Source organism: Suricata suricatta, chromosome 16 (assembly GCF_006229205.1).
Source record: "Suricata suricatta isolate VVHF042 chromosome 16, meerkat_22Aug2017_6uvM2_HiC, whole genome shotgun sequence".
NCBI classification, from domain to species: domain Eukaryota; kingdom Metazoa; phylum Chordata; class Mammalia; order Carnivora; family Herpestidae; genus Suricata; species Suricata suricatta.
This window is the reverse complement of record NC_043715.1, coordinates 12,114,681-12,142,317: the sequence shown is the minus strand read 5'-3', so window position 1 is coordinate 12,142,317 and position 27,637 is coordinate 12,114,681. Positions and strand designations below refer to the sequence as shown.

The window sequence follows — 27,637 nt, the reverse complement described above, 5'->3', positions numbered from 1 at the left end:
GGGGGTTCCTTGTGTATTGAACTTTGTCCCCCCCCCCCCCCCGCCGAATATCCAGCTGTTTTGCTAGGCTGGAAACTCCATAGCACAGGGCAGTGTCTGCTTTCCTTAATGTTGATTTTCAGGGACTAATGCATAATAGACCTTCATTTGGTGAATGAATAGATGAGGAATGAACAACCCCCACATAGGTCAAACGTTTAAATCTTTATCTCTGAACAAATGGTGAAGAAGCCCATTCTCTAGCTTATGACCTTGCTACTCCAAGTGTGATCTCCCTGCAACAGCGTAGATATCAGTATCTCTGGGAGCACATTAGAATTCAGAATCTTCCACCTAACTCCTAGACCTACTAAATAGGATCTACTTTTAAAGATACTAGGAGATTTCTTAACAACTTACAGGTTGAAAACTATGCAGTTATTCTCATTTGTCCTGGTAGTAAATAAATGAACAAGCAAATCAATTTTTATAAATGATTAAAATATTTTAGGTGCCATGGGAGAATTAGAATCTAGGACTACAAATTTCCAAAACTAAGTATTTTAGTTGTACTCTCTTGAGCTCTGTTAGCCTTGTCATGTTCCAAGAGAGTCAACCAGTGTTCTATGCAGAGTGTGTATAGTACTTACTCTGAACCTGCAGGCCTATTTGCTTAGCCCAGAACAAAATGTTTCTTAAAATACACAATTTGGATGTTGTATTAAGATAGCTCTCCTTCTATTACATAGTTGACCTTATCTATAAGAGGAAAATATCATAGAGTACTGGGTAATTAGCTGAATAATTCAAGTAGAATGTTTAGAAGAATGTGACTTTTGGGCCTCAATGATTTCTCTTCATGTGTATTGACCAAGTTGTGGGGTGAATGAAAAAAGATTTTTTTAAAGATGTCTCATAGGGCACCTGGGTGGCTCCGCTGGTTACGCTTCTGACTCTTGGTTTCAGCTCAGGTCAAGATCTCACAGTTTTTGAGTTCAAGCCTCATGGTGTTAGCTTGGAGCCTGCTTGGTATTCTCCCTCTCTCCCACTCTCTCTCTGTCCCTTCCCCTCTCACTTTTGCTCTACCTCAAAATAAATAAACTTTAAAAAGTATATATGTCTCTAATTCCTTTGCCTGTGAAGGTGCTGTCCTAATATTAAAGTTATTGAGACCACAACCAATATTAACCAATATTACTTTTATTTTGAAAATATAATTTGTGCAAGTTTGGCTTTCCATTTTAATTGTAGTGGCACAGAAGTCTGACCTATTTCTCAGACTAAATATGTTTTTTTGGGCCAATTTGGATAAGAAAAATTTACCCTGAGCTGTCTTAATCATTGGGCGCCTCGGTGTCTTAAGGTGTTAAAAGCAGGTAATATTAGTAACTCATTGTAAGGTTGTTGTTAAGATCAGATCAAAAGCTTACATCAGTGCCAGCTACATCCTAAATGCTCAACAAATGTTAAGTGGGATGATGATTAATGAATCACTTGAACTGGGAAGTTAATTCAAGTGATTTTCTTTTTACTGGCTTTTGAGCTTGACCTTCTTTTTGTATAGAATTCTCTTATATATAAAAGTAAAATATTTATGCAATATTTTTAAGCCTGTTAAGACCAGCAGCACAACTTTATTTATACCATGTGTTTGGATATATGAGTTGATGGAGGTAATAGTGTAGTGGTTTAAGGGTATGGGCTTTAGAGGCACCTGGCTGGCTCAGTGGGTAGTGCATGTGACTCTATCTCAGGATAGCGGAGTTCAGTCCCACACTGGGAATAGAGTTTATAAAGAAAGAGACAGGAAGGAAGGGAGAGAGAGAGAAAGGAAGGAAGGAAGAGTTAAACACATGTGGGTTTGGATCATAGTTCTGCAACTTATTCTTCTGTGCAAACTTGGGCAAGGCAGTTAGTTACCTCATCTGTAAAATGGGATGCCAACTGACCTGCCTAATAATGCAGTTTAAAAATGAAATGAAACAATCTGTGTAAAATACAATGCTTTGCATATAAATACTTACTATTATTTTTCAAAGGCAAATTGAGGACCAGAGCCAACTCAATCGTCCCTCTCCGAGTAACGAACGAATCTTTCACACCAAATCCAAGGTCTGAGAAAGACAAGTGTTGTAACCATATGGGCACAACAAATTAGAATATTTTAAGCCTGAAAATCATTCTGCAACTAAAATGAACAGAAGTGTACAGCAAGAGCTGTGACCTCTATCAAACATCGTGGCCTCTATCAAACACATGTCAGGGGTTACCCTTATTAACCAAGTCACCTATGAAGCTTTTGTAAACCAAAATGTCTGCCCCCAGAAGCCGGTCACGTGAGATACTCCATCCCTTCTTTCCCAGCCGTTGCATCAGCCGATTTAGAGCCGCCTTCCTGGAAATCGACTAATAAGCCGATAAGTGCTCAGGTTGATTGGCATGAGGACAGACCAATAAATATCTCGGGGAGGTAAGGCCTGGCGGGGCACTTTCCATCGGCGCGCTCTGATTGGACAAGGCCATGCGCCTTGCGGTCCGTGGTGGCTCCGGGCGGTGCAGCTGCGCATCTGCAGGAACAGGTAACCGCGAGCTCTTGGCGGTGGGCTCTGAGAGAGGAGTTAGGGACGGCGACCTTTGAGGGAAGCAGACAGACCTTGGAGAGTTCTGAGACGCCGCTAGAGCGGCTCGGTCCGGGTCCCGAGAGCGCGGTTGCCCCAGCGGGTCCCTGGGCCAGGCCCCGCGAGGCCTCTGGAACCGCAGCCTGGGCTGGAGTCGGGGCGGGCTACAGCACAGCGACAGAAAGGCCCTCTTGTCACCCCCTGGAACGCTGAGGGTGGAGTGGCCTTGAGTGGCCTTGCCAAGGACCGGGATCTTGGGAGAATCACGGTTGCCAGAGACTACCCGCCCAGAGCTGAGGTTTTTATCTACCCCGGTTTTAATCCCCTTAGGGGCGGTGAGGATTTGAGGGTGGTCGGGATGGGTGAAATTCCTCTCTGAGCCATTTCCTAATTTCTTAAAATGAGCTAAGAGCTGATACTGGCTCAGGTTCACCTGGAAGCACTTGCTTTTTCAGTCTGCATTTCCCAGTGTGCTTTAAGTTCCCTAACAGTTTGCTGCTAAAGGATTACACCTAATCCTGAAGTACTTATTTGGCAACCATTGGACTAGATGTTGAGGATATATCCCTGCGGTGAGCAAAAATCAGTCATGATTCTCACAGAGGTGGAACTTCCAGCGTGTTGGGGAGATGGACATAAACAAGCAGCCCAGTGCATGTGGAAATTATGAAGGAAGACACCTGGCGCTACCAGAGTAAAATAAGGAGAATCTGGTCAAGAAGGAGAAGGCTTTCTTAAATAAGTCTCTTTGAAATTGACATATCAAAAATGAGGAAATAACTAGGAAAAAGGAAAGAGTAGGGTAGACAGCTTACCTGGCGAGTGAAGAGCACACTGAAAGGTCCTGTGGCCAGAGCCTTAAACCCAAGAGTCAGTGTGAATTAAGGTACTCAGGACCTTTACAGCCCTGTTTAGAAGTAGAAGCTGAGGACCATTCTTTTTGTCACCTCTGTATCTCATGCAGCCTTCTAGAATATTTATATTGAATAAATGAATTTGTGATGGTGACACAGTTTTTTTTAGTGGTTACAGACGCCATAGGTCTTACTGTCAATATATTGGATCCTTACATCATTTCAGTTATTTCTGTATATGACTGTCTCACAGGTGAGGGCAGAGACTCATTCATCTTGATTCCCAGCACAGTATGCATTTATGTAGGTTGACTGAGTGAGCAAAATGGAAAATTTATGTGTCTATTGTAATTCAGTTTATTTGCTTCAGGTAGCCCATTTAGAGAAGGAACAATGAACATTCTGAAACTGTGCTGTTGCTCAGTCACAAATGGCCCTGTACATTCATGTTTGCCACCATGAAGATTCACTGACACCATGAGGAGAGAGGAGGAAGAATGTGGTGTGAAAGAGTTTCTGAAAACCCTAGTCTTGACTCCTTAGTGTGGACATAAAAATCCTTATCTAAGGGAGTTTTAGTCAGTTCGTTGCTTCTTGGCCAGTGTTTGACCATCTTTTTGCCAAAGGGCTTTTGTTTGAGTAATGAGTTGATTGAATTGTGAATAAATCAGTTGAAATTGTGGTTAAGCATAGATCTGAGTCAATCTCTTCACCGTGTATGTCTTTATCATCCTTTTAAGAAGGAAAAAAAGTCTTTGTACTAAATGACTTAGAGTAATAGCATCCATATTCCTTTAGGGGTTTTCGGTTTACAGACTGCTTCCAAATTCAGGATGGCTTTTGAGACTCAAAGACCCAGATGGAGTAGGCAGGGTAGATCCTACTTTTTTACAAAAAAGGAAACAGTTTGGGATAAGGTGACTTGTTTAAGAATAAGAATAGAATTGGCACTCGTATTCTCGTATTCTACAGAGTTAGCTAACGTTAGTGAGATGGTTCCCTTCTTTCCCCAGACGCTCAGTGCTGCATGGCACTACAGCACCTATGCCAGTGATTGGCACCCTCCTCTAAGGGCTGTCACTTTTCCCCAGCTTGCCTCTCAGGAAAATCATAATAGATGTGAAAGAGCTTTGGAATTTTAAAGCTTATTTCCCAATTTCTCTCTCTTCTCATTTCCTTTTTCTTTCACTGACTCTGGGCTCCACTTCCTCAGTATGGCTGCAACATCCTCACTGCCGAGGAATCTAATAGCTGAGAAGGAAGTCCCAGTTGTGCGGGGGGTGCTTCAGCTAGGTGGGGGTAGGTATAGTCCTACTTGCAGGCAGTGCCTTGTGTGACCAGGCCCATCCCCAGGTACACTGTGTTGCCAGCAGCCTTCCAAGATGGTCAGGCCAAACCCAGCGAGCGACCCTGGCTTTAGGGATAATGGGACTTTGCCCGATTCTAGGCATGTATATGAACAGAACCAGAAGGATCCTTAGAGTTCATCTCATATGGACCCTTTCTTTTGTTGAAGTAAAGTAACTCCTTAAGGACTGGAACCCAGGTCTCTTGAGCATCCCCCCATCCCCAGTAAGCTGCTCTGCTAGACTGGAAACCATGACGTTTTTATTTTCATTTCCTAATTCCTGGCCCAGGCCATGGCACAGAGGTGCTCTTTACGTATTTTGGTGTAAATGAATACATGAAGAAAGCATGCTCTACTTGACATATTGGTGTATTGAACCTTTTGAGGTTGGCAGCATATTTTGTTTCGATGATGATTTTAGCCTTGGATGTTACAACATAGAGGTTTCAGGATCAAACAGCTTACCGGTGTCCTGCTTTGACTTGACCTGAAAAGCCTGAGTCTTGTGTAATGTCTGCTTATCTCTTAGTTTCATTTCTCCTAATTTTTCTTTATTTTTTTCTTTGGTTAGTTCCATAGGGTTAGTTTCAAGATGGACTCAACTCTAACAGCAAGTGAAATACGGCAGCGATTTATAGATTTCTTCAAGAGAAATGAGCACACCTACGTTCATTCATCTGCCACCATCCCATTGGATGATCCCACTTTGCTCTTTGCCAATGCAGGCATGAACCAGGTAAGGGTTTTTTTTGCTTTTTCTTAACATTTTATTCACTGACTTTTATTTTTTATCTATATTTTAACATATATTTTGGAGAGACAAAGAGTGTGAGTGAGGGAGGGGCAGAAGGAGAGGGAGACAGAATCCGAAACAGTCTCTAGGCTCTGAGCTGTCAGCACAGAGCCTGAAGTGGGACTCGAACTCATGAACCACGAGATCATGATATGAGCCAAAGTTGGACGTTTAACCAACTGAGCCACCCAGGTGCTCCTATTTTTTATTTATTTTTTTAAATGTTTATTTTTGATAACGAGAAATAGAGAGCCAGAGAGAAAGAGAGCGAGACAGAGAGAGAATCCCATGTGTGCTCCTTGCCATCAGCATAGAGCTCAACGTGGGGCTTGAACTCACATACTATGAGATCATGAGCTGAACCCAAACCAAGAGTTGGACCCTTAACAGACTGAGCCACCCAGGCACCCAATTTATTTAATTTTTTTAGAAAGAGAGAGCACAGGCATGCAGAGGAGGGGCAGAGGGGAGCGAGAGAGAGAATCTTAAGCAGGCTCCATGTCTAGCATGCAGCCCGACTCTGGGCTCGATCTCATGACTGTAATGCCATGACCTGAGCCAAAATGAAAAGTTGGAGGCTCAACCGACTGAGCCACTGAGGCACCCTCACTTTATTTATGTTGATCTATGTCTTTTATGTTGACATAAGTAAACTCTGCCCAGCTTGGGACTTGACCTCATGACCCTGTGATCAAAAATTGCATGCTTTACGGACTGAGCCAGCCAGGCGCCCCTAGTCTGTAAAGTCTTGCTTTTATTTTCTCCTAAGGAAAAAAGCTGGGTTTTATTTTTTTTTTTTATTTTTTTACATTTTTAAAATGTTTTATTTATTTATTTTAATTTCTTTTTACATTTATTTATTTTTGAGAGACTGAGAGAGACAGAGCATGAACAGGGGAGGGGCAGAGAGAGAAAGAGACACAGAATCTGAAGCAGGCTCCAGGCTCTGAGCTAGCTGTCAGCACAGAGCCTGATGCGGGGCTCAAACCTGCAAACCGTGAGATCATGACCTGAGCCGAAGTCAGATGCTCAACTGACTTTGCCACCCAGGCTCCCCTTATTTATTTTTGAGAGGGAGAGAGAGAGTGCGAGCAGGGGAGGGTCAGAGAGAAGGAGACACAGAATCTGAAGACAGGCTCCAGGCTCTGAGCTAGCTGTCAGCACAGAGCCTGACGCGGGGCTTGAACCCATGAACTGTGAGATCATGACCTGAGCTGAAGTTGGATGCTTAACCGACTGAGCCACCCAAGCGCCCCAGGACTCTTTGAAAGCTTTGCATTCATTCCCATTCTGAGGCATGCAGCTTTATTGATTTTTTTAAAGACTCCTTGAAGCTACTGCCACTGATGCCAGTTTAGATCCACTGGTGAAGAAACTGTTAGCAGGATTTATGTTTGGGGCAGTTGAACTATAAAAAATTTGAAAGTTTTATTGTGATGTTGAAAACTGCTTACCAGGCTGATTATGGAAGTGGATTCACGTTAGCTAGTGCCCTCAGGGGTTTTATTTGATGGTTCTTTTGGAGCCCTGCTTAGCCCAGTGGACCCACTGGCCCTTAGAATGTGCCTCACTCTGGGCTAAAGGATAAGTTGACATTTTCTTTTTTTTTTCTGGTCTCTTTCCTGGCTTGGAAAATTAGAGGCAGTGGGAACATTTTCCATCTTGTGTAACGTTAACTGTGACATCCTACACGTTTTCAATTATATGTGTAAATATTTTGTATACATTTGGGATAGTGGCACTGATTTTATGTGGACCTGCAAGGTGATGGGTTTTCTGGAATACTGGAAAGGTTCTTTTCTACCCAGGCATTCCTAGGCACGGATTTTATCTTCTCCCACATGTGCTGATTATTCTTGGAGAAGAACCATGAGAGTCCAGTCTTTCTAAATGTTCTATGAATAACAGTAATTATTAGCCTGTGTGTAGCACTTATTACTATATGCCAGGCACTGGTCTATGACTTTCACGTTGGCTCATTTGGGCCTTACTTTATACTGAAACACTGACGGCTCAAGTAAACAGCCAAGCTGGCATGGCTGGCAAATGCTGGAGTGTGGATTTGAACACAGGTAGTCATTTGCTTCACTTTAGTGCTATACTGCGTCTTAATCAGAAATGCCTTGATGGTGTTTCCTTTTTTTTTCTTTTTAAAATAGTCAAAATAGGGGCGCCTGGGTGGCTCAGTTGGTTAAGCATCTGGCTTCGGCCGAGGTCATGATCTCACGGATCTTGGGTTCAAGCCCCACGTCTGGCTCTGTGCTGACAGCTAGCTCAGAGCCTGCAGCCTGCTTCAAATTCTGTCTCCCTCTCTCTCTGACCCTCCCCTGTTCATGCTGCCTCTCTCTGTCTCTCAAAAACAAATTAAAAAAAAAACCCAAAAAGACATGGATTTATAATTTAAAAATTGTAAAAAAATAAAAAATAAGTATTCGAAATAGTACTAATTACACATCTGCCCTTTTTCAGGTACTACACTAAGTGCTGGATATACATGGATAAGTAATAATAGTTTTTGCTTTTAAGGAGTTCATGGTCTGAGGGTGTCTGGGTGGCTCAGTCTGTTAAGTGTCCGACTTAGGCTCACGTAACATTCTCACAGATCAAGAGTTTGAGCCCTCTGTTGGGCCCTGTGCTGACAGCTTAGAGCCTGGAGCCTGCTTTGGATTCTCTCTCTCTCTCTCTCTCTCTCTCTCTCTCTCCCTCTCTCCCTCTCTCCCTCTCTCCCTCTCTCTCCCTCTCTCTCCCTCTCTCTCCCTCTCTCTCCCTCCCTCTCTCCCTCCCTCTCTCTCCCTCTCTCCCTGCCCTTTTCCCGCTCATGCTGTCTCTTAAAAATAAATACTAAAAAAAAGGGAGTTCATGGTCCAGTTCAGGACTATCCAGTGGAATTTTCTGCAGTCATGGTAATGTTCTATATTTGGGCCACCCAATATCACGGCCATTAGCCATGCATGATTATTTTTTTAGATTTTTAAATTATTTATTTATTTTTAAAAGTAATCTCTACACCCAGTGTGGGACTCGAACTTACAACCCTAAGATGAGGCGTTGCATGCGCCCCATGCATGATTATTGAGCTAGTGTGACTGAGGAACAGAATGTTTTGTTTTTTAAAATTTTAATCAGTTACTAATTATTTAATTTTAATTAAGTTTACAAGTAACAAGTGACTATTGGTTACCAAATTGGACAGATCTAGTGGGAAAATAAAACAATTACATAACAATGATACATCAAAGTATAACTTGATAAATATTCAGAGCAAATAATACCTTTTCTCTAAACATCCAGTCATTCATTAAGTTGTGCTGATTTTTACTCCCTTAATAGGTCTCAATTTTTTTCTTCCTTATCACCCTTCTAATGAGCCAGCATATCACTTTTTACTATTTTATTTCTTTTTCTTTTTATTCAATTTATTTTATTTTAGAGAGAGAGAGAGGAGAGGGACGGAGAGAGAATCTTAAGCAGGCTCCATGCTTACTGTGGAGCCAGATGCAGGGCCCAGTCCCACCCCACGGCCCTGGGATCATGACCTGAGCTGAAATCAAGAGTTGGACGCTCAGCCGACAGCGCCACCCACGCTTGCTGACTTTTTTTTTTTTTTTTTTTTTTTTTTTTTAAGTAAGCTCTATGCCCAACGTGGGGCTTGAACAGGGAAGATCAGGGGTCTCTCATTCTACCAACTAAACCGGTCTGGCACGTCCAGCACATCAGTTTTAGAATCAGTTTTTACAGAAAGATATTGTCAATCCTGACCACCGGAGACTTGTGAAGAAGCACCGATTTCACTGCATCAACCTCTGGGTGCTCTCACACATCCAGCAGGCCTGTTCCTTGTGTAGGTGGTCACTGGTTGTGGGGACTGTTAGAGAAGGAGGAGGGGACAGGCTGCGCTGAGGCCAGCCGCCTCTATTGCAGCCCCGTCAGGAGACCTGCCTCAGAAGCTTCCCTGTTCCGGGCTAATTAAATTACACTCTGAACAGTTCGTGTGTGGTTTCTTCCTGCCAGCATGTGACTGCCCAGTATATCTGCAACTCCTTAAAGGTTGAAATGTTCCCCTCTTTTTTTTCGTTAGTTCAAACCCATCTTTCTGAACACTATTGACCCATCTCACCCTATGGCAAAGCTGAGCAGAGCTGCCAATACCCAGAAATGCATCCGCGCCGGGGGCAAACACAACGATCTGGACGATGTGGGCAAGGATGTCTATCATCACACCTTCTTTGAGATGTTGGGCTCCTGGTCTTTTGGAGATTATTTCAAGGTAAGCTCAAAGAGGAGATCACTTTGGGGTTCTGAGCAAAATGGTCATGTCCACTGAAGGAAATTGGTTCAATTTTGCTTGTTTTAAAGTATGAAGTATCATTATCCAGGAGATTCAGGAGTAAAAGGCATTTATTAATACTAAAACTTCCTGGAAGCAATGCCTATCATTTGCTTTCAATTTACATTTGGTTGTCTCCTAGAAACTGATCTGGAATTTGGCTGGGTTTACAGTGAAGATGTTGTAGTTTTATATTTGTCTTCCTAGGATCTTGACTTTTCCTACTCATACTAAATGGATTTTGGTTTGACCACCTGACACATCTTTCTTTTTGTTATTTTTGTAGGAATTGGCATGTAAGATGGCTCTGGAGCTTCTCACTCAAGAGTTTGGCATTCCAGTTGACAGACTTTATGTTACTTACTTTGGTGGAGATGAAGCTGCTGGCTTAGAACCAGACCTGGAGTGCAAACAGATCTGGCAAAGCTTGGGGTAAGAACGCGTCTCATATGTTGAGAGTGTGGAGGAATAAAGTAATTCCTAACTTGGTGCCAGAGTGAGGTCTTAGGTCTTGGAGTGCTTTGCCTTTTCCAGTTTGGGGCTGTGCAGTTTCAAAGGGAGCGGGGAGTGACTGGGACCGGTTCTCTGATGCAGTCATCGCTTCTTCGTATATTTACTTCATCCTTCCAGTGTTCAAAGCCAATATAAAGAGTCTCTCATTGTTTTGCTTTTTATATATTTTTAGAAATTGTGCATACAGTGCATATTTGTAAACATTCACACTACAGTACATACAAATGGAAAAACAGGAAATAGAAGATCCTTAAGGTTAATCAGCGTTAATAGTTTGATGCCACGTGTATATAGTCTTCCACGCATTGTTTGGTATTTCTGTCACCCTGTGTGTATGTGTGTGTCTTTTTCAACACTCTGGTATTTTTCATATGAAACAGGTAATTTCTTATGGAAGTGGAATGGCATCAAATAGGTTGAAGACAAAGGAAGTTTTGGTTGTTATTTTGTTGTGAGAGAGGGAGGGAGAAAGAATCCCAAGCAGGCTCTGAAACATCAGCTCGGAACCCACTGTGGGGCTCGAACTCAAGACCTGTGAGATAATGACCTGAGTCGAAGTCACACACTTAACTGATTGAGCTACCCAGGTGCCTGGGGTTTATTTTTCTTTAATGTAATATAATTCTAAAGAAAAATCATGGAGCATGAAAGCTGATGCGACAGATGAGCTGTATGTATTCTGCGCTTTGAACTTACTAGGACTCATGAAATGCAGCGTCAAGAGGAATCTGAATGTGGCGTGACATGCCCCCTCTACGTAGCTGGCCTGCCTATGTCTTTGTCTCATTTTCTTACTCTTTTTACTCTAAGTCTTAAAAAGAGGCATAGCTTTTTACCACACTTAACTAGTGCCACCTCTCTGTTTCATTCATTTCGTCATTTATTAATTACTTTTACTCTACATATGTTATTCCAACCCAGCTTCCCCTGGTACTTGGTCTGAAACCCCTACTTGGTTAGATGGGATGTTCTAAATGTACTTGGGACATTTTGGCTAGTAACGCATGGTAATGTTACATACTACTCTTGACTTTGGAGTCCTGTTTTGCTTGGCTTGTGTACATCCAGCCTCTGTTTGTCAAGCAAGCTTAGTCCTTTTTTTTTTTAAGTTGGCTTCCTACCCAGTGCAGGGCTTGAGCTTACGACCCTGAGATCATGACCTGAGCTGAGATCAAGAGTCAGACGCTTAACCAACCGAGCCACCCAGGTGCCCCTGTAAGCACAATCTTTTTTGAGTGCACTGTTATCTAGCAGCTCTCAGCAGAATCCAGTATTTTAGAACTATTTTGATCTTATTAAATTCTTTTCAGTATCATTTTAAGGTGAAAATTTTGACTACGTTGGGGCCTAGGGAAGTGACTTGAAATACTCCTCAGGGTTTTTTTGTTTTGTTTTCTCAGCAGGGTTTAAAAAAATTTTTTTTAATGTTTATTTATTTTTGAGACACAGAGAGACAGTGCGAACAAGGGAGGGGCGGAGAGAGAGGGAGACACAGAATCCGAAACAGGCTGCAGGCTCTGAGCTGTCCGCACAGAGCCCGATGTTAGACGTTTATCGACTGAGCCACCCAGGCACCCCTCTCAGGGTTTTAACGCTTTAAATTTTTTTTTTTTTGAGAGAGAGCACAAGCAGGGAAGGGGCATACAGGGAGATGCAGAATTCGAATTCACAGATACAGAATTCACAGAAACTGATCTGGGGCTCAAACCCACAAACCCTGAGATCATGACCTGAGCTGAAGTCGGACGCTTAACTGACTGAGTCCCCCAGGCGCCCCCCAGGGTTTTAATGCTTATAATACTGTCATATAGGAAAGTCGTTTCAGTTTTTAAAACAAAGGAACATTTGCAAAGAAAAGATTTGTTTAAATTCTGGTCATAGTCAGCATAAATGTTTTTATTTTTATGTGTTCCTTTCTAGGCTTTATCCATATCTTTTCTTGTTTTTATATAATTATTGACTGCAGCCTATGTGTATTTCGTATTCTATTGTAGTCACTCTCGAGAGGAGTCATGTTCTGCGTCTTTAGCCCCTGCTGTGCAGCCTTAGCTTTAGTAATTGCCAAAGAGTGGGTCTTTTTTTTTTATATAGAAATGCATAAGGTCCTTTGGTGGTGGGTGCAAGTCTGGGCAGAATCCTGGACAGTGGCTGTAACTGGGTGTATCTTCCCCTCTCTGTGCAGGCTGGATGACTCCAAAATCCTGCCCGGCAGCATGAAGGATAACTTCTGGGAGATGGGTGACACGGGCCCCTGTGGTCCCTGCAGTGAGATCCACTATGACCGGATTGGTGGTCGGGATGCTGCACACCTCGTCAACCAGGATGACCCCAATGTGCTGGAGATTTGGAACCTGGTGTTCATCCAGTATAACAGGTGGCCTTGGGGTCCTGGACTGTTTGTGCACCTTTCCTCAGGCCAAGTAGAGAAAGAGGAACTCCGAGCACAAGGCCACCTTCTCATCCTCGTCTTTGGGGACAGGGGAGTGGAGCTACAGCAGGCACTAAAGGCATCGGGGAGCCTGATGCCCTTATTTATTTATTTAGATTTTATTTCTCAGGTTTTCCCTCTGATCTCTGAGACAGAGCTGAGACCTAATCTTTTATAAACTAGTTTCATTCCACATAGTCTGACTATTCCTGTAACGTTATTTTTGTGGTAATGTGCACTGCTGTGTTACAGCTCATTTCCTCGAAGTCACCTCACTCTTTAATACACCCCTAACTATTTCTTCCCTTTTTCCCCTCCACTCACCTCCTCCCACCAAACCAGGCAGAGGCAAGTGGCAAATAGTCACAGCCTACAATCTATGTTTTATGTAAGCGAGCTTTAACCACCAGGGAGAGGTGGCACCCCAGAGTGTTTGTTTCAACTTCTTTTTCTCTGGATCATGCAGGGAAACCGACGGCATTTTGAAACCTCTTCCTAAGAAAAGCATTGACACAGGGATGGGCCTGGAGCGACTGGTGTCTGTGCTGCAAAATAAGATGTCCAACTATGACACTGACCTTTTTGTTCCTTACTTTGAGGCCATTCAGAAGGTACTGGTCCTATCGCAAACATTGCAAACTTCCTTGGAGGCTGGACAGTTAGCCAGAGAAGAATAATCATGTGCTTTGCCAGCTAAGGGTCCCTTAATTTTTGGTCCCTGCCAACTTAATCGTTAACTACCTGAGGCTCTAAGCACCAGGCGCTGATTGCAGGGGCCTGACTGGAGGCTCTTTATTCCTGCTGTCACCTTTCTTGGTGTTACAAGGTCTGGCAAGAGGGTCATCCTTTTAATGTCCACTCAGCCTTCTCGGAACATTCTGGTGCAAGGCAATGCCAGAAGCACTGCTTCCTAATGAGCCGCCTTCTTGTTTTTATCTGTAGGGCACAGGTGCCCGGCCATACACTGGAAAAGTTGGTGCTGATGATGCCGATGGAATCGATATGGCCTATCGGGTGCTGGCTGACCATGCCCGGACCATCACCGTGGCACTGGCCGATGGTGGCCGACCTGACAACACAGGGCGTGGGTGAGTTACACGTGTCACAGGGATAGGACATGTGAGTTTGATGAGTCCCTGTGAAACTGAAAACTCGACTTTATTATTGTTTTCTTTGTCTTTCCAGTAGTTGGAGGGATCCCTTTAGTTTTTTTATGGATTATGAGAGCTCTGGCTCAACATTACAGACTTGCCACTATATTAAATCTTTGCTGCTAAACACAAGATGTAGTAAAGATTGTATTTCAGGCCGTCTGATAGGATATTGGCAGGATGGGATGCGGTGGATATTGATTGGCCCCACACAACATTATTATTGACAGGGAGGACTTGGGATTTGGGGCGTCCACCACCTGGGCTGTTCTTCCCTCCATTTCTTGGCCAGCAGGATGTGGTAGAAGAACAAACTGGAATTATCCCAGGTCATCCTTAATGGATATTTGTGGCTATATTCCTGAGTTTTCTGCTGGAATGTGTTAATGGCCATGGGGGCATGCAAAGAGAAGCAGTCTTAGGATAAAAAAAAGTCTCTGAGAAAGAAAGACAAAAAGCTGATTATGTTGCTTTGGGAAGAATTCCAAAAGCCCCATTACAACCTGCTTAGCTGGGAAGTTTGTCTAGAGATGGGCTTCTGCCTCTTACAGGTATGTGTTGAGACGGATTCTCCGCCGGGCCGTTCGATATTCCCATGAGAAACTCAACGCCAGCAGGGGTTTCTTTGCCACGTTAGTAGATGTTGTTGTCCAGTCCTTGGTACGTATATCTTCCTACTTACCTCTTTCCTGCTAACGTACACAGCGCAGAGGGATGGGGAGAGAAGTCGTATACTGCTAGAGTTTTTAGGGGGATCATGGAATGGCCTCTGTCTTTGTTGACCCCACATATCTGTTGCCCCTTTGCCAGGGAGATGCATTTCCTGAGCTAAAGAAGGACCCAGATATGGTGAAGGACATCATTAACGAAGAGGAAGTGCAGTTTCTCAAGACTCTTAGCAGAGGGCGTCGTATCTTGGACAGGAAAATTCAGAGCCTGGGAGACTGTAAAACCATTCCTGGTAAGGTCCACTTTGTTCCTTTCTTCATCCAGGCTGGTTCGTCCTTCCAGAATAGGCAAGCCTTTGTTCACAAATGACAGTGGAGTCCTGTGTCTCCAAGGGCTTTTGGTATAAAATGGGGTTATAGTAAAATTTTAAAAGTATTATGTTACTGTGGCAAAGTAGTTAACACAGAAGTAAAAAATTAAGTTTCTTTTTCCTAAACTCATTTCTCAGAAAAAACAGTTCTTAAGAGTTGTGTAACTATTCAGAGCTTTTCTCTGTTTGCATACAAATGTATGCAGGGGTGTGTGTCTTTTCCAGCAAAAGTGTATGGAACATACAATATATACTGTTTTGCAACTTGCTTTATGTTTTATTAGACATTTTATTGCAGTGTAATGGATGGTTAAAGCCTGATGAATTTCGGCAAACAATGCACTTATGTTCAGATTAAGAAACAGAACTTTTACTAGGAGACCTTTTGTGTTTTCTCCAGGTCAATTCTGAAAGATTTCATGGATTTTCTGATAAGTGCACAGAACCAATACTAACTTTTTGTCTCCAATTCTCTTGTCACTACTAGCATCTTTTGGGAAGGGCTTGAGATGGAAAAGGAGGAGGCTATGTCAGGGTTTTTTTGTTTATTTATTTTAGAGAAATAAATGAGTGGGAGGGGTTAGAGAGAGAGGGAGACCGAGAATCCCAAGCTGGCTCCATGCTGTTAGCACATGCAGAGCCCTCCTTGGGGCTCAGACTCACAAACTACGAGGTCATGACCTGAGCCGAAATCAATAATTGGATGCTGAGTCAACTGAGCTACCCAGGCGCCTCTGTCTGCATCATTCTTACACAGTTTTTTGTGCTGTGCAGGGGACACTGCTTGGCTTCTCTATGACACCTATGGCTTTCCAGTGGATCTCACTGGACTGATTGCTGAAGAGAAGGGCCTGGTGGTAGATATGGATGGATTTGAAGAGGAGAGGAAACTGGCTCAGGTAAAGAATTTGGGGCATGAGCAGGAAACCCAGCACCAAACAAGGCAGGACTTGGCTGCAAAGCAAACAAGGGATCCTCCCAGTAAAGACTTTGAAAGTCTGTTTTTCCCAAGACCGACATGTGTTAAGTAGGGGCTATTTGGTAGTAATGTATGAAGACATTTTTTGGTTTTCGCAACTGAGGGTGGGATGCTATCAGGGTCAAGTGGGTGGAAGTCAGGGTTACTGCTCAACATCCTACGGTGGACAGCCGCCCGGACAGAGAACTAGCAGGCGCCAAGTGTCGGTAGTGCCGAGATTGAAAAACTCTGTTCTGGAGCTTTATATTGAGCATAGTTTAGCAATTTTTGAGTCCTTAAGAATTCATTTTCTCCACATTAGGGTCACTTCTGTTTCTTTCTCTTACTGGTAGTTAAAATCCCAGGGCAAGGGAGCTGGTGGGGAAGACCTCATTATGCTGGACATTTATGCTATTGAAGAGCTCAGGGAGAAGGGTCTGGAAGCAACAGACGATTCCCCGAAGTATAATTACCATTCGGATTCCAGTGGGAGCTACGGTATGTTACTGTGCTTACCTCGGGTAGGTTTTGAGAGATGAGTCTCCAGATTAGGAACCAAGGATATCTATTGTGGTCTTTCCAGTCGTGCTGGATGGTCGTGCTCTGTGATTTATACTCCCAGAGCCCCTTGGCGATTAATTTTCTAACTCTTTATTTTGGAATAATTATAGATTCATAGGGAATTGTGAAAACATTTACAGGGACATTCCTTGTCCCCTTTACCCAGTTTCCCTAATTGTGACACCCTGTAGAAAACCAGGAGATGGCCACTGATAAAGTCTTCAGTGGCTATTGAATTTTGCATCAGGATAGTGACATTCTAAAGTTCAGAATCAAAAAAATAAACAGGCAATACATGGTTTTGCTTTTTTTTGCTCCAGCAGAGATACCTACATCTATCCAAGCAAGCCCACAAAATGAATACATTCTTTGTGAATTGACATTGGGAGGAGGAGATTTATTACTACTCCTAAATACTGATCAGACTCACTAAGTTTCTTGCTCAGAAGCTCAGAATTAGAGTGACCAGATCTCACAGTTTTACCTGGGAAACCCCTTGTTCCCAGTTGTCTATTCCCTGTGACAGTTGGTCAGCCTACCGAGTGTTACATTCCCTGGTGTGAAGCCCTTTTGTGGAGTCTAATGGGCTTGCCTGTAAAGTGAAATTAGACAATTAGGACCTAAGGAGAGCTTGAGAAAGAGAATTAAGCAGAAGCCAGCTAAGAGTGTGTGAACGAAGTCCTTGACCCTGTTTTCCCCCTTCTGTGCAGCATTTGAGAGCGCAGTGGCTACAGTGATGGCTCTGCGCAGGGATAAGATGTTCGTGGAAGAAGTGTCCACGGGCCAGGAGTGTGGAGTGGTGCTGGACAAGACCTGTTTCTATGCTGAGCAAGGAGGGCAGATCTATGACGAGGGCTACCTGGTGAAGGTTGAGGACAGCAGTGAAGACGTGAGCTACCAGTTCTTTCTTGTCGGTGGGGGGTGGGAGGGGAGGGGGGCGTGGATCGAGGACCCACCAGAGGGCTGGGCCTGGACACAGTGTCACTTTTCTGCCTCCTACTCCTGGCGTTGCGGAGCAATATGACCAGTCTTTGGGTTGCGGTCCATTGTCAGTGTCTCTGAAGCCAAGGGAGCTGCCTCTTATTTCACTGATTTTATTGCCATTAGGTCCCCTCTTAGGAGGATCCCTGCAGTTAGGCTGCAGTGGTTGATCCTGGGCTCCTCCCAGCTTTCCTCATGAATAAGAAGAGGGCACACGTCTTGCAGAAGCCTTGGCCTCTAGCTCTGCCAGCTCGGACTCTGCGATCTTGGATGGGTTTCCTAGTCTTATGGGCTTGAGGTTCCTTATGATGCCTTTAAATTCTCTAAGATGCTCCTAAAGGAACATCTGTGTATCTGTGAATATATGTGCATATATATGTATATATACAAAATGGTCTGTATGTTTAGTGGTAAATATAGGTATTGTTAAACCTTAAAAACAAAATCATCATTTTACCAGGAAAGGTGAGTTTATTGGGGAATAGCAGAGAATTGCAATTTGAGACATGCAAGCTATGGCAAAACCATAGGCAAGTCCAACAAAGAAGAACAACTGATATTTTATAGACAAGGAGGAGGAAGTTGGGAGCAGCTGTTCTAAAGGAAAATCCATGGGAGAAAATCACGAGTTTGCAGTGATGATGGTTTCTCATTGGCAGAGTTGCAAGGATAGTTGATTTCTTGGAGGAGATGCAATGTGCATCTTTCCTTTTTAGGACCTGTAGTTGATGGTTCTTCCTGTTGAGGATGCAGTTTGGGCCTGTAATTGATAATTTTTTCTGAGATTGATTACTGCTCCTGTTCTAGCTCCCCCTCCTAGCTCCCTGGCTCCACTTTAGGGAGGTTTCTCTTTATTAATATTCAGCGTATACGTGTGTATACGTATAATAAATGCAGTGGTATTAGTGGTGTAACACGTATGATGGTAAGTACACACTAGTAAAGAGGGTCTTAGTGTGCGTGCATCATGTACTATATATAAAGAGAGAATATATAAGATTTGGATTTACTTACATACTGGTCTCCTGGATTCCTTTTAGAAAACGGAGTTTACAGTGAAGAATGCTCAGGTACGAGGAGGGTACGTGCTGCACATAGGGACCATCTACGGCAGCCTGAGAGTGGGGGACCAGGTCCGGCTGTTTATTGACGAGGTGAGCTGTGTTATGCTGGTTGGCATTGGACCTGGTTAGCAATCCTGTTTTCTTTTTAATTAAAACTTTGGCTTTATTGAGGTACAGTTGACATATACAATTCTAAGATATTTAAAGTGTACGTCATGGTGATTTGATACACATTATGAAAAGCATTCATTTCCTTTGGCTTTATATTGGTCCGTCATTATTGTCACTCCTAAGTGAACTTGTCAGTAGATTATTATAAATCCAGTGCAGGAGTATATTTTATGAGGGGTTCAGCAACAAGTTATTGAATGTCTATGTTCCCAAGTCAGGTGACAGTGATTTTTATTTTATTTATTTATTTTTTATTTTAGAGACAGAGGGAGCATGAGCAGGGGAGATGGGCAGAGAGAGAATCTTAAGCAGGTTCCATGCTCAATGCAGAGCCCCTTATGGGGCTCAATCCCATGGTCATGACCTGAGCTAAAATCAAGAGTCAGATGCTCACTCACCCAGGCACCCCTTATTTTATTTATTTTAATTTTATATATTTATATATATATATATAATAAGTAACCTCTATATCCAACATGAGGCTCAAACTCCCAACCCTGAGATCAAGAGTTGATCAAGAGCCAATCAGGTGTCCCAGATGACAGTGATTTCAGTTGAGATTTATAGACTTGTTTCATGGATTGCCTTTCTCCAGATTAGCCTCAAATACTTCTTCAGGATCTTGAGATCCTGTATTAACTAGGAAACAGGTTTTGTTCATGTGACAGAGCTCCAAAATAACAGTAGATTAAAACAAGATAGAAAAGTGCTTCCTGGGGCACCTGGGTGGCCCAGTCAGTTGAGCATCTGACTTCAGCTCAGGTCATGATCTCGCAATTTGTGGGTTTGAGCCCTGCATCAGGCTCTGTGCTGACAGCTGGGAGCCTGGAGCCTGCTTTAGATTCTGTGTCTCCCCTTTTCTCTGCCTCTCCCCTGCTCATGCTCGGTCTCTCTCTGTTTCTCAATAATAAATAAAAATGTTAAAAAATTAATTTAAAAAATAAAATAAACCCCCCCCGCAAAAGAAACGGGTTTCTCATCTCAAAATCCAAGCTGACATAGAGGCTCTGCCCCACAGAATCAAAAAGCCCAACTATTCCTTGCTTGTTTTTCTGTCATTCCTGGGATGTTGCTCTTGATTTCATAGTCTAAGAAGGTAGCCACTGGGTCCATTTCTAGGCCAGGAGTTGGCAGACTTCTTGTGTAAAGTTCCAAATAGTAAGTAATTTTGGTTTTGTGAGCCGTATGGTCTTACTCACAACTGTGTACTTCTCTATTGTAGCAGAAAAGCACCATAGACAATAGGTAAACAGGAGGGGGTGGCTGTGTTCCAATAAACCTATTTATAAAAATAGACAACAGGCTGGATTTGGCCCACAGGCCATAATTTGCCAACTCTTGTTCTAGACAGTGGGAAAGAGCAAGGGGAGGGCATGCTCCTTCTCTTTAAGGGAGTGCATCATGTCTGCTTACAACCCATGTGGCCACAGTTAGCTGCAAGGGAAACTGGGAAATGCAGCCCTTATTCTGGGCAGTCATATGTCCAATTAAAAATTTGAGCAGCTGGGAGGAGAGAGCAGGTATGACTAGCACACTTCCCCACCAGCTGCCTCTTCCCTTCACAGCCCCGACGGAGGCCCATCATGAGCAACCACACCGCCACTCACATCCTGAACTTCGCCCTGCGCTCTGTGCTTGGGGAGGCTGACCAGAGGGGCTCCCTTGTTGCTCCTGACCGCCTTCGGTTTGACTTCACTGCCAAAGGAGCCATGTCGACCCAGCAGATCAAGAAGGCTGAAGAGATTGCTAACGGGATGATCGAGGCAGCCAAGGTAGGTGTGTGTGAGCTCTTGGGTCAGGAGCCTCGCTTCTTTCTGCACCATCGCCTTCTCTCCGTGGAGCCTTCTCAGCAGCCCGGATGCCCTTCCTCTGGTGTACCATACCCTGCCAAGCATGCAGATTAGTTTGAAGCAGTGATTCTCAGTCACACTGGGTGTAGGGGCAGTGGGGGTGTCCTGAGGGGGCCCTTAGGGCCCCTGGGGAAGGGGCAGTGGGAGGTCTTTGCTCCACACACACCCCCTCCCCCCACTGACCTTGGGACAGTCAGAGCTCTTCTGGTTTTGTCTGCTTCACATGTAGGGCTTCCATATAAGATTTGGTTCACAGTTTAGCAGAATAATTGGAAATTCCCATTTTGATCCCCTTGACTTTACACTTGGTGCCTTGTATCAGCAGGCTCGGCACATGATGGGCAGAACCAGGAATAGATACCTAGTCTTGCCTGCAAGGCCATAAGACCACACTTTCCCTGCCGCTTCCTACTGCACCTCCAGAGAAGATATTTTTCCCAGCTTTTTTCTGTCTTTTTTCCATGGCAGCCCGTCTACACCCAGGATTGTCCCCTGGCAGCAGCTAAAGCCATCCAGGGCCTGAGGGCTGTGTTTGATGAAACCTATCCTGACCCTGTGCGCGTTGTCTCCATCGGTGTCCCAGTGTCCGAGCTGTTGGATGACCCCTCTGGTCCTGCGGGCTCACTCACTTCTGTGGAATTCTGTGGGGGAACGTGAGTACCTCAGGGGGATCGGTGGGTGGACTCGCTCTTGGTTAATTTGGCACTACCGTTAGATGTGGGTAACAGGCTAGACTCACTCTTATTTTTCTAGGGTTGGAATGAAGTTCTCAGAAATGTACTTGCTAAACAGCATTCCCAAGAACCTTAGTGTCCTGTGCTCCCGTCAAGCCCCTTGGTGTCTGATGTTGACCTTTGCTGGGTTTATGATGAAATATTCTTCCTAGCATGGGGAAAAGCATTATCCTAACACTTACAGGTGCTTGCTCTGGTGTCTTGGGCTGATCCTGACAATGCAGCCTGTGAACTCAGGATTCAAGACGGCCGTGGAGCGATCACTGCGTTCCTGAGTGGTCCTGGCTCTTCTCCACTCTTGAGCCTCACTTAGCTTCCTTGGCCAGCTGGAGTGGCATCTGGGGATTAACTCCATGGTCTCAGGGCCCCTGAGTCAGGCCCCACAGCACCCCCAGCTCAGGTTGCCTTGCAAGAGCCACTTGTTTCTTCCCACTTGAAGTCCTCTGTAGCCCTTGGGGTCATTTTGGGATGGTGTGGTAGCCTGGGAAGCTCCTGCTTGCAAGGGAATCTTGTTGAGAAGAACATTCTGAAAGCCATGGTGGAGCCCATCCTGGCCTCCTGTTAGCCTCAGGCAGGTAGGGAGCAGGTGAGTGTGTGGAGGATGGGGTAGGAATATGGGGACACCACATGCCCCGCTCCTCCGCCCAGCTGAATCGGGCCTTCAGATAAGTCCTACTTTGCTTGCTGACATACTCTTCAGAGCACAAAAAACTGCAGGCAAAGCCTTTCACCACTCAGAATGACTAAACGGTTCCTGAGCTCAGAGATTGAAGTTTTCTGAGGAACTGGGGAATAAAACCTATTTACAGGGTTGTGGTGAGATTTTAAAGGTGATCCTCCAATATTGTCAGCTGGTGGCAGGGATAGAAGAACTAGAGTTAATGTTACAAGAGGACCAAAAACATGAATGGATGTAGAGCCTGCCAGTGGTAACATTGTGTTGGGTTTGAGGGATTACAAAGCACTTTTGTTTGATCTCTTTAGTTTTCACTGTAGTCCTGTGAGGGAGAATTATTTCCTATTTTAGTTTACGTATTTTTTAAAAAATGTTTGCTTATTTTTGAGAAAGAGTGCTTATTTTTGAGAAAGGAGCAGAGAGAGAGGGAGACGGAAGACTTGAAGCAGGCTCTGTGTGGATGGCAGAGAGCCCAGTGTGGGGCTTGAACTCACGAACTTGTGAAATCATGTCCTGAGCTGAAGTGGGATGCTTAACTAACTGAGCCACCCAGGAGCCCCAGAATTATCCCCATTTCATACATGAGAAAACTGAAGCTCAGGAAGGTGGTGTCTTGCTCACTGTCAAAGTGCTGTTAGCCCCAGACTTTCCTGGGCTTCCTGGCCAGAGCCATACCCTGAAGTCAACTTGAAGGGCCTCTTCCCACTTTTCCCCTCGAGGAGGTTCCCTGGGACCTCAAAGACCTCAGGCCCTCGCCAAGGGCTCCCAGAGAGGGTAGGGACTGGGGTGCATGGGCTTTCTTGTCACCACGGACTTTGTGTTCTGCCATTTAGACACCTACAGAATTCAAGTCACGCAGGAGCTTTTGTGATTGTGAGTGAAGAAGCTATTGCCAAGGGCATCCGGAGGATTGTTGCCGTCACGGGTGCAGAAGCCCAGAAGGTCAGCACATCAGGCTGGTTCGTGGCTTATCTGAACAAGGCAGGAGGAGCCCAGTCTGAATTAGGGAGCTGGTTATGTAGTTGCTGCATTCCGAATCGGAAGTACAATGCTACCCCCACATTTCCTCTGGTTCCTCCTATCCGGCAGAAAAAAGCCACCACCACATAGGACTTTAACTCAGCTTTGTTGTGTTTAATCTTTAAAAATATATGTAAATTCTGCCATTTGTTCCATAGCATCTGTCTCTAGAAGGGCAAACCATGATTTTGCTGTGGCTTCCAGTGCCCCCAGCCACTGACTGGGGTACGTGCCTAGTGTGAGATGCACAGTGTACAGGGAGAGTGGCCCTGTGGCTGTCGCTGCTGCCTGACGTGTGCTGAAGCTTGACGATGGGTCATTTCCTGGGGTGAGAAGGGCTCCTAGCTCGGGAGTTCTTGTTTATCTCCTGAGCCTGAGTTAGTGCAACGTCCTGCTGGTCAGACATGTGAGAAGGTGCTCATTTCTGGGGCATGAGGCTGCCGACACTTGGTCCTTGAAGGTAGAGAAACTTCTTGTGCCCTGGGGGTGTGTTGTTCCAGAGCCTGCCATCAGTTGCCACAGTCGTTTCCAGACAAGAGTGAAGCTGAAAGTTACCTGACCTGGAGGTTACAACTCTGATTGTCCCTCTGCAGGCCCTCAGGAAAGCAGAGAGCTTGAAGAAATCTCTCTGTGCCATGGAGGCCAAAGTGAAGGCCCAGAATGCGCCAAATAAGGATGTGCAGAGGGAGATCGCTGACCTTGGTGAGGTAGGAGCGGGCTCTCTCCTCAGACCCTGCCCAGTGCCAACTGCTAGCCAGCTACACAGGACAGTCCCCGAAGAGCTCTCAGATTCTGGTTCTCAGTGCAGTGGCCCTCTGAACTGACTTCTGTTACCTGGCAGCCTTGCAAAGGGGACTCCGTGGGTCCTGGTCTGTGGACCCCTGGCATCTGCTTGCTGCCCCCACAGCCGATGGCAGAGCCTGTTCCAAGCGCCAGTGGGTGCCAGTGTTGAGGGAGTTGGGGGAGTGGCTACCACTGTTTCCAGGTCTCCTCATGTCTGTTAATACATGGGGACTTCCTGTGAGCCCATTACAGGCTGTGTTCACTGCGTGGTGGTGACCACTGCTTATAGGGGGTCCCAGCCCTCTTTACCTGCCCCTTTTTCTCTTGTCCTACTTGTTACATCTGCTGTAGTTGCTTGTAAAGTGACTGGTATTAAGGCCAGTGGATACAGTTTTGTTCTCTGTTTTCACTCTTCTGGATATTAGTCAGGGAAGACTTTGGTACTGAAAGACAGAAGGGTGAGAGAGTCTTGGGTCTCACATCCCAGTGGTGCTCTGGTTCCAGGCCCTGGCCACCGCAGTCATCCCCCAGTGGCAGAAGGACGAGTTCCGGGAGAATCTCAAATCCCTTAAGAAGGTCATGGACGACCTGGACCGGGCTAGCAAAGCCGATGTCCAAAAGCGAGTGAGTCCTGTGGTGCCGGTGGCTGGGAGGGAGCCCAGAGGATCCACCCAGCAAAGACTGCAGACCTCTGCCTGGGCATTTGACCTGAGGGCTCTCTTCTGGACTTCTCTGCAGGTGTTGGAGAAGACAAAGCAGCTCATTGACAGCAACCCCAACCAACCCCTCGTCATCTTGGAGATGGAGAGCGGCGCTTCGGCCAAGGCAACCCAGGGGCTGGGACTGCACATGCCGCCCTGTGCCTCTCCACTCCTTGTCTCGTCTCGGGGTCTCAGCCAGCTGGTGGCTGGAGTGTGAGCTTTGTGGCTCTGAGTGGAGTGGTTGCCTGAGGGCCCGCTCTCTGGGATTGAGGTTAGGCTGAGCCATGGAGAGACCTGGTGTCTGTGGAGCTACAGCTCCTGGAGATGGAAGGCAGACCTCAGAGCCAGAGGTGTGGGCAGGGCCTGTTGCCTGGGGCTTCTTCCGCCGGTCTCCCGGGACCAGCACCTGCTCTTAGAGGGGGTAGGCAGTAGGGGATGCTCTGAAAACTGAGCTTTGCAGGCTCACTGCCCTGTGGAGAGCATGGCTCCCCTTCTTGAGGCCCTAGCCTGACCGGAGGTTTTTCCACAGGCCCTGAATGAAGCCTTGAAGCTCTTCAAGACGCATTCCCCGCAGACATCTGCCATGCTCTTCACGGTGGATAATGAAGCCGGCAAGATCACGTGCTTGTGTCAGGTCCCCCAGGTCAGCATACCATGCAGCCCTGTGCTCTTTGTGGTGGTGTTTGTAGCTTTTCTCAGGAAGCTTGCTTCTGAGAGTTGTTTGCCAAGACTCTTGTGGGCAACCAGTTAGAACCGGCCATTCTGCTGGCCACCTATTTGTCACTTCTTCCAGCGCCCTTACCTCGGGCCTTGTCCTTGGGGGCGTGTTTAACTGTGCTGATACTCGGCTCTGTGCTGTGCACGCCTCCCCCTGGCTGTGGATGGGTCTCCGCTGGCAGCAGCATCCAGGCAGGCGGGAGTGGTGGTCTGTGGCTCCCCGACCCTTTTTATTTTTCTCCCTTCTCCATGTCTCCCTCAGTCTCATCCTCTGTCCCAACTCCCACTTTTCCTTTTTGTCTTCCAGAATGCAGCCAACCGGGGCTTGAAAGCCAGCGAGTGGGTGCAACAGGTGTCAGGCCTGATGGATGGCAAAGGTGGTGGCAAAGATGTGTCTGCTCAGGCCACAGGCAAGAATGTGGGCTGCCTGCAGGAGGCACTGCAGCTGGCCACCTCCTTTGCGCAGCTCCGCCTGGGAGATGTGAAGAACTGATGGGTGGGGGCGGCCTCCCGAGAGGCATCCTTCCCTCACCCGACGCATCCGTCCAGCCAGCTCTCCATCTGCCACGAGGACACTTGAATCTGCCCTCCTAACCTAGCAGTAACTGGAACTCACCTGAGTGCTGGCCCGTGATTCAATGCCCACGTTACATTTCTGCCCTGAGCCCTACACACCAGCGCCATCTGTCTAAAACCACTACCCCAGGATTGCTATTTATCACTGTCATGCTCGTGTCTGTAGGTAGGGTTCTTTGCAGGCCTGAGGTTCTGGGTCTACAGGGAGGAATCATTTTTGCTGCAGAGAATAAAAGGACCATGTGCAATACTGGATGATGCCATGTGATCTCTTAACCCCCACCCCCAGAGGCGCCCCCCAGTGTAACAGCCTGTAGCTCCCTGGGTATCTGGAGAATGCTGTGCCTCCACCTGGCTTTTGGTTGTGGTCCTCACTGAGTCCAGCTCCAGACCCCTGAACTTTCGGAATGGCCTCTGGGATTACCTGAAGACATTTGTGGAGGTGGCCCATAGAAGGGGGAGCTGGGAGGGTAAGATGGAGAAAGGCATTAATCATTCAGTAAAAGGCTATGGGGTTACTGGAAGCAGTTCATAGGAGGAGCTCTCCATTTCTTAGGCTTGTGTCCCTCCCTTTTGATGTTGAGTCATTGGGTGGGGGATCAGAGGTGTTCTCCGGTACAGGAGGTATTTAGGGTGCCTCAGTTACCTACCACCACCTCACTAACCCATCATTCTTGGTTTCCTGACCCAAAGACGGACAGTGAGATTGGGGCCTGCCCTGGTCCTGAATCTGTTGACTCAGGTCTGAGGATAGCTGGGTTTGGAATGTGTGTGGGAAGGTTACAGGTAATGCTTGCTTGTGCTGGCTCTGGCAGATTTCATGTCCCTGGGGGTACAACAGGTGGCCCTGGGGCCCAGGTTCACTCACTCCTGCTGGTCCAAGAGGAGGAAAGCAGGCCTAATGCTGGGAGAAGCAGCAGAGGCTAGCTGTCACGGCCCAGGGACGAGAGGCTGTCCTAGCTTGGCGTGTGAGAAGCACACAAGGGGAGGGTGCAGAGGACCTGGCTTCAACAAGCACATGCCAGGTGAGGACCCCTAGGGGTACAGAGTTTACACAGTCCAGTGCAGGAGAGGCTGTTCCATTCATGAACAAGCATTATTCCAGCCAGGGTGCTGAAGATGGCAGGAATGACCAACACAAGAGGAAGAATCATTTTTGGGCAAGACTGGGGAAACGTGTGAGACAGTCACACAAATAAGCACAAAATTAAAATTAAAATAGCTGCAGCTTTCACAAGTGAAAAGACAAAGATGTACGCCCTGGCCCTAGAGAGTAGAGGTCAGCCAGGCCAGTCCAGGTCCCATTTCTGCAGTCCTGCCTGGTCCCTGCCATCTATTCAGTCATCAAGCTCCAGGTCTCCTGCTGCGGTCCCGGGGCGCTGCTGAGTTTGCTCTTCTTCCTCCAGGACGGCAGGGGGCGGGGCGACGCCGCCCGCCGCTATCCCGACAGACCCCGGGCGGGCGCGCCGCTTTAAGCGGGCGGAAGTGCCCTCGCGGGAGGCCGGGTCAGCGGGCGGAAGCGGCTCGCACGCCAGGCATCGCCATGCCTGGGGACCACCGCCGCATCCGAGGGCCCGAGGAGTCGCAGCCGCCGCAACTGTACGCGGCCAATGAGGAGGAACCGCCCGCCGCCCGCGACCCGACGCGGTTGCGGCCAGTATACGCGCGCGCCGGGCTGCTGAGCCAGGCCAAGGGCTCGGCCTACCTGGAGGCGGGAGGCACCAAGGTACTGTGCGCCGTGTCCGGTCCGCGTCAGGCCGAGGGCGGCGACCGCGGCGGCGGCCCAGCCGGGGCG

The 27,637-nt window shown here is 46.4% G+C and overlaps 2 protein-coding genes across 3 annotated transcripts in view; both read left to right on the top strand.

Moving 5' to 3' along the window:
- The first annotated feature begins 2,486 nt into the window (after positions 1-2,486).
- Positions 2,487-26,095, top strand: AARS (alanyl-tRNA synthetase). Of its 2 annotated transcripts, none has more exons than XM_029924791.1 (21): positions 2,487-2,558; positions 5,371-5,535; positions 9,671-9,859; positions 10,206-10,351; positions 12,615-12,806; positions 13,327-13,471; positions 13,803-13,948; positions 14,563-14,671; positions 14,822-14,972; positions 15,825-15,949; positions 16,362-16,506; positions 17,280-17,458; positions 18,591-18,704; positions 20,351-20,557; positions 21,104-21,288; positions 22,879-22,987; positions 23,659-23,772; positions 24,353-24,472; positions 24,587-24,673; positions 25,079-25,192; positions 25,574-26,095. In XM_029924791.1, exons 2-21 carry the CDS (start codon positions 5,392-5,394, stop codon positions 25,757-25,759), a joined length of 2,907 nt encoding a protein of 968 aa, XP_029780651.1. In that variant the 5' UTR covers positions 2,487-2,558; positions 5,371-5,391; the 3' UTR covers positions 25,760-26,095. The 2 variants fall into 2 exon arrangements, with proteins under 2 accessions (XP_029780651.1, XP_029780652.1); XM_029924792.1 differs by lacking the exon at positions 2,487-2,558 and adding an exon at positions 2,588-2,895.
- A 1,232-nt stretch (positions 26,096-27,327) lies between these two features.
- Positions 27,328-27,637, top strand: part of EXOSC6 (exosome component 6) — a 1,021-nt gene continuing 711 nt past the window's right edge. Inside the window, exon 1 of the mRNA XM_029924221.1 lies at positions 27,328-27,634. Coding sequence (XP_029780081.1) covers positions 27,386-27,634 — 249 coding nt within the window. The 5' untranslated portion in view covers positions 27,328-27,385. The remainder of the gene's footprint in view (positions 27,635-27,637) is intronic.

Excerpts from the sequence above, each read along its gene's own strand:
- AARS (XM_029924791.1), top strand. The coding sequence starts at position 5,392 with ATGGACTCAACTCTAACAGCAAGTGAAATACGGCAGCGATTTATAGAT. Across the intron at positions 24,473-24,586 it reads AAGCCGATGTCCAAAAGCGA|GTGTTGGAGAAGACAAAGCA; the intron begins GTGAGTCCTGTG and ends ACTTCTCTGCAG. Across the intron at positions 24,674-25,078 it reads AGAGCGGCGCTTCGGCCAAG|GCCCTGAATGAAGCCTTGAA; the intron begins GCAACCCAGGGG and ends GTTTTTCCACAG.